Genomic DNA, 9,978 nt, shown 5'->3' with positions numbered 1-9,978 from the left:
TCACAGATGAGCAATGTGCGTTACAGATGTGCTGTGTGTTTCCACTGGCGGGGACGCTGTGTTGAAAACTCCTGCTTGGGACGATTCGGTTCCTCTTCTAACATGGGTGGATTTCCACAACATTCGACACCGGCACACTTTACTGTTGAAGATGTTCCTGAAGTTTGCTCCGAGGGCGTAGTAGCACAGAAAGTTGGTGCAAAAAGCCAACTGGTAGAACACCGATTCGATTTCCACAACTGTGAGGAACAAAAAGTGTTCCTTGAGGTACATTCCGTAGTTAGGGGTGAGAATCTGTACGAGTTCCGTGACCTGAATGGGTAACACGAGGATGATAAAGATGACAGAAGACACGATGACTGTCACTGTTATTTGTGTGTCGAAGCGACTCACCTGTCTGGTATCCTGGGTCGAGTTCAGCTGCCTCCTGGAGAGACGGTGGCGTCTCAGGGCAACTGCCAAGATTATATTGAGAACAAGACCCCCGAACAGAGGGATGTAGACAAAGGCGACGTCTCCAGCCGTGAGAAGTCCGTTATAAAGTGATGTATAATTGATATAATAAGATGACAAGGCGTACTTGAAAAGTATCTCATGTTCTCTCGTTTCGTAGCTCACAACATCAAATTTAAATGACATCTGTATGTGGTAGAGGGCCACAAAGATTAGCAACGCGGTACACGTTACCACTGGTTTCTTGATCAGCTTGATATGCTTGGCTTTCAGCGGAAAAACAACGGCTAAACATCTTTCGGCAGCAATGAGTAAAATATAACAGAATGTGGTCCTAGCAACGACAGCAATCGTGTACAATGAAAGGTATTTTACCGTGTTCAGATATATCTTCGAATGCAATGCGTCGCTACCCATTGCAGCTTCGATAATGACTGAAACGGTTTTCAATATCCCCGATAATATCTCCGCCGCGCTCAGACAGACGATAATTCTGCTGAATGCATTTTTCATCTCTTTACTGCTAAAAATGACGACATTCACCGAATTGAGAACCACTCCGATCTCTGGCAGCACAAACATTAGGTATCTCGTGATGTTTTTTAAGCTTTTGTATTGGTCCTCGGACACTTGTCCTGTATGGATGATTGAAGCATCAAATCCATATCCGTTCTTTCTCACGGGAGTCGCAGGAGATTCAGAAGACCTAGCTAACGCAGTGGTCACGTCATTTCTAGTAGGTGTGAAGACGTTACTATTACTAGATGTAGCATTGCTCCGTGTAATGTCTCGGCTGTCATCTGTGGTGGCACTGTTACTAGAGGCAGTCGTAGAAATTTCCCGGTTTACATTCCTGCCATCTGTGGTAGGCAGTACAACATTGCTGCTCGTAGATGAAAATGACATACTTTTGCTGACTGAAATGTCATTTCGGCTGGACAAGGTGGTGTTTGTTATTTCAACCGTAGATTTCTGGTCTGCTGTAGCCTCTGTAATTTTCGCTATTGTATATATCGAATCTAGTTCCTGTGTCGTAACATGTATTTGTTTTGTGTTCATGGCAAATACAAAGACCAAAGCCAACACAGATTGGATGTGTTTACTTATACACGCCATCTAGAATACAGATATCTTAGAATTTCACTTGACTCATTATATTTAACATAGAGGGTACTTTTGACATTGTGATGACACTGAAGTGTTGACTGTTTATATAGCCGTCTGTTGATTGAATGGGGCAACTCGTTTATTCTTTAATGGATTGATGAGATCAACCACTAATATCTTTCCATGAAGAATTCGGCTGTTCTTGTTATGTCGTTGTATGGAAGCGTAAAGAAGACATGTTTACATTTTTGCTATGTTGTGGTGCAGTAAAAGTAATGACAGGAGATTACAAAACCATAATGTGATATTTCCAGTATGTAAAAGTAATGACAGGAGATTACAAAACCATAATGTGATATTTCCAATATGTAAAAATGCGTTTGGTATTAATCCTTGAATTGAACAAATGCATATCTTTTGAGTTGGAAAACCGATGTTCATATTTCTTGATGCCTCGGGTTTGCATTATTTTAGGATTTTAACTGGAACAACTTTATCAATATTGCCAACAAAGGAATGCTCAAATAATTCCCCTGAAACTGTATTTTAAAATATTGGTTTTGGGGGTAGGCATATACATTTTTTTACCTCTTTCATGACAACATAATTGGGATAGTGACATGAAAGTGCGACGTTTTATCCATTGCCAATAAAGACATTGTATTGTGTTAGGCGCCCAACCATGATGCCATCATGGGTATGAAAAGGCAGAATCAGCTGCCAAGTCTGCCTTTGATTTGCCTCATGCCAGTGTTGGTGTGTATTATACCGATTTTAAATATAGTATTAACCAATTTATCTTTTCGACTTGGCAACATGATTGTGATGGTACTGTAGCGAACAAACGTCATGATGTAACGCAAATCCTAAGAGAGTGGACGTTCTCCTATAGGCAATGCAGGAAGGATGAAATAGTCTTGTGTCGTGCTCGCATCGGTCATACATACCTGACCCATTAATTTATTGGGTCCTACTAAGAATAGCATAACATTTTTTTGTTGTGCAAAACTAGGGTAGTAATGGACGCTACCCGTTATCTCTGAAATGGGCAGCTTAACCCTCTATTTTTTCTGATTTATTTTAAAGTACCTGAGTGGTAGTATTTACATCACTGGTGTATATGTGTCGGTTGATACGCTGCAGGTAGTACTTTTAGCCACATATGTTACTATTGTCGTCTATGGGATTTGATTTGGTTGTATACACCTTAAACTGGTTTACACACTGTAGTGCGCCGTTCATACTGTGTGTAATGCGGTTGCGTGGTTCATAATTCCAGAAACCGTTTAACGTGAAGCATTATCAAGTTCAGATCTTAATCCATGCGTTTTCGTCTATGTGTTAATTGCTAGATTCCAACACATTAAAGGTATATCCTGTAGCATATTTTTGTAATTTCATAATTAGAATAGACATTAACATTGTTCTAAATAGACGCAATCAAATTGTGCATACCGATACATTTTTCTCCATTTTCTGAAAAAAAATACGATTAAGACTAGTTATTTTATTACAGGGATGTCCAAATTTGCATTTGGGGCACTGTTTATATTGTTACATAAAAATAAACATTCGGATGATAATTGATCTGTCTGCCACCCTCAAGTCGGGATCGACAAGTTTAAAGCAACACAAAAACAGAACTCCATGGATATATTTATAATCAGCTGTGGTGGCATTCACTCATGGATCGCTGATAAAACTGTAATGTTGTCTGGTGTTCGAGAAGGTAGAACATACCCTGCACCACGGGGGCGGGACGTAGCTCAGAGGTAAAGCGCCCGCCTGATGCGCGGTCGGTCTGGGGTCGATCCCCGTCGGTGGGCCCATTGGGCTGCTATTTCACATTCCAGCCAGTTTACCACGACTGGTACTACAAAGGCCGTGGTGTTTGCTGCCCTGTCTGTGGGATAGTGCATATAAAAGACCCCTTGCTACTAATGGATAAATGTAGCGGGTTTTCTCTCCAAAAATATATGTCAAAATTACGAAATATTTGACATCCAATAGCCGATGATGAATAAATCAATGTGATCTAGTGGTGTCGTTGAACAAAACAAATTTTAACCTGCACCAACAGCATGATCGGTGGCATTAATGGGTTTCCGTACATTAACGTAGTCTTTATCGTATTTTCAATCTTCATTTATTAACAACTCAGTACTAGAATGGCTAGAATAAATTAATAACATTGATTTATATTATGTCTACGTGGGGTATCACAAAGATACGGCTTGAAACACAAATTATTATAATGCAAAGAAAATTTCCATAATTGAGAAGGAACGTAAAAATTCGAAGGTAATTATTAATTATTATAAAATGGACATCAAATAAGAAGAGTCCTTTTCAAAACTGATAGTATTTGTATTAGATATAAAACCCTAATGGCAATCTGTTATTCAGATTTGTTTGTCCAATATGAAAAGGATAAAGAAGGAGACTGTCAAAAAGCTCAATATAAAACTAGACAATAGCCCGGGGTATTTTAACGACGCTGTTTGGTGATTAAGTGGATTTACGTCGTGACTTCTAACAGAAAACACATTTCTCAAGATAATAGTTTAATCAACCAAATGGGTTAGCACATAATCATATAACAGACATACAAGTTAAAACAAAATTCCTTTAAAGTAACAGTCAAGCCTTGTTGCTTGTGTTAATGGGATTGGTATTTTCTCCAATAATCACAGCGTGTATATTTGTTGTCAGTATAACAATATGTTCTCATACGAACCTTGGGCTGAACGGAAATAGAGATATATTAACCATGTGACATTCTACCACTGGTAAATGTTGGCTTCAGTCCATATCATTCCGGATAATTTACAAAGTAGACATTTTTAAAGTAAGTTATAAACAAAAGTCCTAGCTGTTAATCGAAAAGGGGATGATTCGATTACGTCGAGCGATTCTTCTCTTACTATCTATAACATCGAAAAGGGGATGACTCGATTACGTCGAGCGATTCTTCTCTTACTATCTATAACATCGAAAGGGGGATGACTCGATTACGTCGCGCGATTCTTCTCTTACTATCTATAACATCGAAAAGGGGATGACTCGATTACGTCGAGCGATTCTTCTCTTACTATCTATAACATCATTTATAAATTCCAGGTTCATTTCAACTTGATTTTTATTCTTCGATTGGGGGTTTTCTCGTTGCAACATGCGTTTCACAACTGGTATGTCAAAAGGCGTGGTATTTGCTGCCTTGTCATTGGGAAAGTGTATATAAAAGATCCCCTCCTGCTAATTAAAAACATGTAGCAGATTTCTTCTAAGACTGCGTGTCAAATTTACCAAATGTTTGGCATCCAGTAGCTGATGGTTAATAAATCAATGTGCCCTAGCGGTGTCATTAAAGAAAACAAACTTTAACGATGGAACGACGTACGAGTTTTGTCGCATATATTAAGATGATCAATAATGAAATAAATGCAGTGTAACTTATTTAAAACATATTAAATTGTGAACAAACTAAACATAATTCTTATATAACAGGTGACAATATCATGCGTTATTTGTGATATTAAACAACAATAAAACACGTATATGTGTGAAGACATACGATTGGCTGCTCCTAGATAATGACCCGATTGCCATAACTATACAATAACCAAGGTCAATTGATCGCTCTGTGATGTATAAGTTAACTTGAAGCTAATTTCTCCGTCACACGTAGGTTAAAAGCGAAACGGCAGGCGCAAGTACCCTAAATACGTTTTATTTGGAAAACACATTTAAATGTATTTTAAAACTGGGTTTTGAGGATATGTACGGAATGGAATACTATATTCGTGTCCCGTAGATATCATGTGTCTGCAACTTGTTTAAAAACAAAACCAATTCGCTTTTGCTCGTTAGGTACGTTTCGAAAGAATGAGTAACATAAATGATATCTAACGGAAATGTAGTATTGTCTATTTATATTAATAACTTGCATTAAAACAAAATGGTAGAGTAAGACATTTACTCAAGGATTTAAGGCAAATTAATGTCAATTTTAAAAGTTGGTTGAATTCCCCAAGAGGATAATCACATAGATTCTTTTTTCTTTTTTTTCTTTTCTTTTTTTTTTGGGGGGGGGGGGGGGGGTCTACTTTTTGTGTTTAGTTTGATGTGCGTTTGAGGGTGTATCTAAAATGAAAACACCATTATGTTGTAATTCATTTATTGTGTTGCAATTCATTTTTAAATACGATAGAAAACACTACAAAATGTATTTTATAACGAGTTGTTTGAAAACGTGTCTAACGATAGCGAGATGGATACCCCACCGAACGAGTTGTAAGGCAAACGATATCTGACAGACACGAGTGTAGTACAATATTTCTTACATATTAAAAAAACAAAAAAACTTTTAAAACAAAGTTAATTCATTTATTCATTCATTTTACCTTATTTTCGTGCTTATATCCAATTAAGGTTCAAGCTCGCTGTCCTGGGTACACACCTCAGCTATCTGGGCTGTTTGTCTAGGACAGTAGATTGGTTGTCAGTGGTTAGTGAAAGAGAATCCGAGGTAGTGGTCTTACACCTAACCATTGAGTTGTTAAAACTCGCTCTGGGTGGGAACCGATACCGGGCTGCGAACCCTGTACCTACCAGCCTTATGTCCGATGGCTCAGCCACGACACAACCGAGGCCAGTAACGAAAGTTACAAGATGATGTGTGAGAAACTGTATGATTACCGTTTTTGTTAGTTACAAATTTTACTAAAATGTTTAGGGATATCATAGAAAATCCAATGGAAAGTTCGTTTGTGATAAGTAAATCTATAGCAAATTGTAAACGACCGCTTGTTTGGGTAGCTACATTGTGTATACCCTGTTCGACAGGAGCGCTTGTTTGGGTACCTACATTGTGTATACCCTGTTCGACACGACCGCTTGTTTCGGTAGCTACATTGTGTATACCCTGTTCGACACGACCGCTTGTTTGGGTAGCTACATTGTGTATACCCTGTTCGACACGACCGCTTCTTTGGGTAGCTACATTGTGTATACCCTGTTCGACACGACCGCTTGTTAGGGTAGCTACATTGTGTATACCCTGTTCGACACGACCGCTTGTTTGGGTAGCTACATTGTGTATACCCTGTTCGACAGGAGCGCTTGTTTGGGTAGCTACATTGTGTATACCCTGTTCGACACGACCGCTTGTTAGGGTAGCTACATTGTGTATACCCTGTTCGACAGGAGCGCTTGTTTGGGTAGCTACATTGTGCATACCCTGTTCGACACGACCGCTTGTTTGGGTAGCTACATTGTGTATACCCTGTTCGACACGACCGCTTGTTTGGGTAGCTACATTGTGTATACCCTGTTCGACACGACCGCTTGTTTGGGTAGCTACATTGTGTATACCCTGTTCGACACGACCGCTTGTTAGGGTAGCTACATTGTGTATACCCTGTTCGACAGAAGCGCTTGTTTGGGTAGCTACATTGTGTATACCCTGTTCGACACGACCGCTTGTTTGGGTAGCTACATTGTGTATACCCTGTTCGACAGGACCGCTTGTTTGGGTAGCTACATTGTGTATACCCTGATCGACACAACCGCTTGTTAGGGTAGCTACATTGTGTATACCCTGTTCGACACGACCGCTTGTTTGGGTAGCTACATTGTGTATACCCTGTTCGACACGACCGCTTGTTTGGGTAGCTACATTGTGTATACCCTGTTCGACAGGAGCGCTTGTTTGGGTAGCTACATTGTGTATACCCTGTTCGGTACGACCTCTTCTTTGGGTAGCTACATTGTGTATACCCTGTTCGACAGGAGCGCTTGTTTGGGTAGCTACATTGTGTATACCCTGTTCGACACGACCGCTTGTTTGGGTAGCTACATTGTGTATACCCTGTTCGACACGACCTCTTGTTTGGGTAGCTACATTGTGTATACCCTGTTCGACAGGAGCGCTTGTTTGGGTAGCTACATTGTGTATACCCTGTTCGACACGACCACTTGTTTGGGTAGCTACATTGTGTATACCCTGTTCGATACGACCTCTTGTTTGGGTAGCTACATTGTGTATACCCTGTTCGACACGACCGCTTGTTTGGGTAGCTACATTGTGTATACCCTGTTCGACAGGAGCGCTTGTTTGGGTAGCTACATTGTGTATATCCTGTTCGATACGACCGCTTGTTTGGGTAGCTACATTGTGTATACCCTGTTCGACACGACCGCTTGTTTGGGTAGCTACATTGTGCATACCCTGTTCGACACGACCGCTTGTTTGGGTAGCTACATTGTGTATTCCCTGTTCGACACGACCGCTTGTTTGGGTAGCTACATTGTGTATACCCTGTTCGACACGACCGCTTGTTTGGGTAGCTACATTGTGTATACCCTGTTCGACACGACCGCTTGTTAGGGTAGCTACATTTTGTATACCCTGTTCGACAGAAGCGCTTGTTTGGGTAGCTACATTGTGTATACCCTGTTCGACACGACCGCTTGTTTGGGTAGCTACATTGTGTATACCCTGTTCGACAGGACCGCTTGTTTGGGTAGCTACATTGTGTATACTCTGTTCGACACGACCGCTTGTTAGGGTAGCTACATTGTGTATACCCTGTTCGGTACGACCGCTTGTTTGGGTAGCTACATTGTGTATACCCTGTTCGACACGACCGCTTGTTTGGGTAGCTACATTGTGTATACCCTGTTCGACACGACCGCTTGTTTGGGTAGCTACATTGTGTATACCCTGTTCGACAGGAGCGCTTGTTTGGGTAGCTACATTGTGTATACCCTGTTCGGTACGACCTCTTCTTTGGGTAGCTACATTGTGTATACCCTGTTCGACAGGAGCGCTTGTTTGGGTAGCTACATTGTGTATACCCTGTTCGACACGACCACTTGTTTGGGTAGCTACATTGTGTATACCCTGTTCGATACGACCTCTTGTTTGGGTAGCTACATTGTGTATACGCTGTTCGACACGACCGCTTGTTTGGGTAGCTACATTGTGTATACCCTGTTCGACAGGAGCGCTTGTTTGGGTAGCTACATTGTGTATACCCTGTTCGAGAGCGACAAACCGGTGAAGAGGTCTCCATCGCCCCATTGAGTCTAATTGTTAGTGAGAGACAAACCGGTGAAGAGGTCTCCATCGCCCCATTGAGTCTAATTGTTAGTGAGAGACAAACCGGTGAAGAGGTCTCCATCGCCCCATTGAGTCTACTTGAAAGATAAACCGGTGAAGAGGTCTCCATCGCCCCATTGAGTCTACTTGAAAGATAAACCGGTGAACGGGTCTCCATCGCCCCATTGAGTCTAATTGTTAGTGAGAGACAAACCGGTGAAGAGGTCTCCATCGCCCCATTGAGTCTAATTGTTAGTGAGAGACAAACCGGTGAAGAGGTCTCCATCGCCCCATTGAGTCTAATTGTTAGTGAGAGACAAACCGGTGAAGAGGTCTCCATCGCCCCATTGAGTCTAATTGTTAGTGAGAGACAAACCGGTGAAGAGGTCTCCATCGCCCCATTGAGTCTAATTGTTAGTGAGAGACAAACCGGTGAAGAGGTCTCCATCGCCCCATTGAGTCTAATTGTTAGTGAGAGACAAACCGGTGAAGAGGTCTCCATCGCCCCATTGAGTCTAATTGTTAGTGAGAGACAAACCGGTGAAGAGGTCTCCATCGCCCCATTGAGTCTAATTGTTAGTGAGAGACAAACCGGTGAAGAGGTCTCCATCGCCCCATTGAGTCTAATTGTTAGTGAGCGACAAACCGGTGAAGAGGTCTCCATCGCCCCATTGAGTCTACTTGAAAGATAAACCGGTGAACGGGTCTCCATCGCCCCATTGAGTCTAATTGTTAGTGAGAGACAAACCGGTGAAGAGGTCTCCATCGCCCCATTGAGTCTAATTGTTAGTGAGAGACAAACCGGTGAAGAGGTCTCCATCGCCCCATTGAGTCTAATTGTTAGTGAGAGACAAACCGGTGAAGAGGTCTCCATCGCCCCATTGAGTCTACTTGAAAGATAAACCGGTGAACGGGTCTCCATCGCCCCATTGAGTCTAATTGTTAGTGAGAGACAAACCGGTGAAGAGGTCTCCATCGCCCCATTGAGTCTAATTGTTAGTGAGAGACAAACCGGTGAAGAGGTCTCCATCACCCCATTGAGTCTAATTGTTAGTGAGAGACAAACCGGTGAAGAGGTCTCCATCACCCCATTGAGTCTAATTGTTAGTGAGCGACAAACCGGTGAAGAGGTCTCCATCGCCCCCCCATTGAGTCTCCATGCCCCATTGAGTCTAATTGTTAGTGAGAGACAAACCGGTGAAGAGGTCTCCATCGCCCCATTGAGTCTAATTGTTAGTGAGCGACAAACCGGTGAAGAGGTCTCCATCGCCCCATTGAGTCTAATTGTTAGTGAGCGACAAACCGGTGAAGAGGTC

General features: G+C 41.8%; 1 protein-coding gene across 1 annotated transcript; it reads right to left on the bottom strand.

Moving 5' to 3' along the window:
- On the bottom strand, nucleotides 1-1,616 carry LOC121367287. The gene has a single exon (XM_041491399.1). It carries the CDS (start codon nucleotides 1,567-1,569, stop codon nucleotides 1-3), a length of 1,569 nt encoding a protein of 522 aa, XP_041347333.1. The 5' UTR covers nucleotides 1,570-1,616.
- Nucleotides 1,617-9,978: the final 8,362 nt, after the last annotated feature.

The sequence above is a fragment of the Gigantopelta aegis genome, chromosome 3 (genome assembly GCF_016097555.1).
Source record: "Gigantopelta aegis isolate Gae_Host chromosome 3, Gae_host_genome, whole genome shotgun sequence".
Taxonomy (NCBI): Eukaryota; Metazoa; Mollusca; class Gastropoda; order Neomphalida; family Peltospiridae; genus Gigantopelta; species Gigantopelta aegis.
Note: the sequence above shows the minus strand (reverse complement) of the source record. Positions and strands in the feature narration are given on the sequence as shown.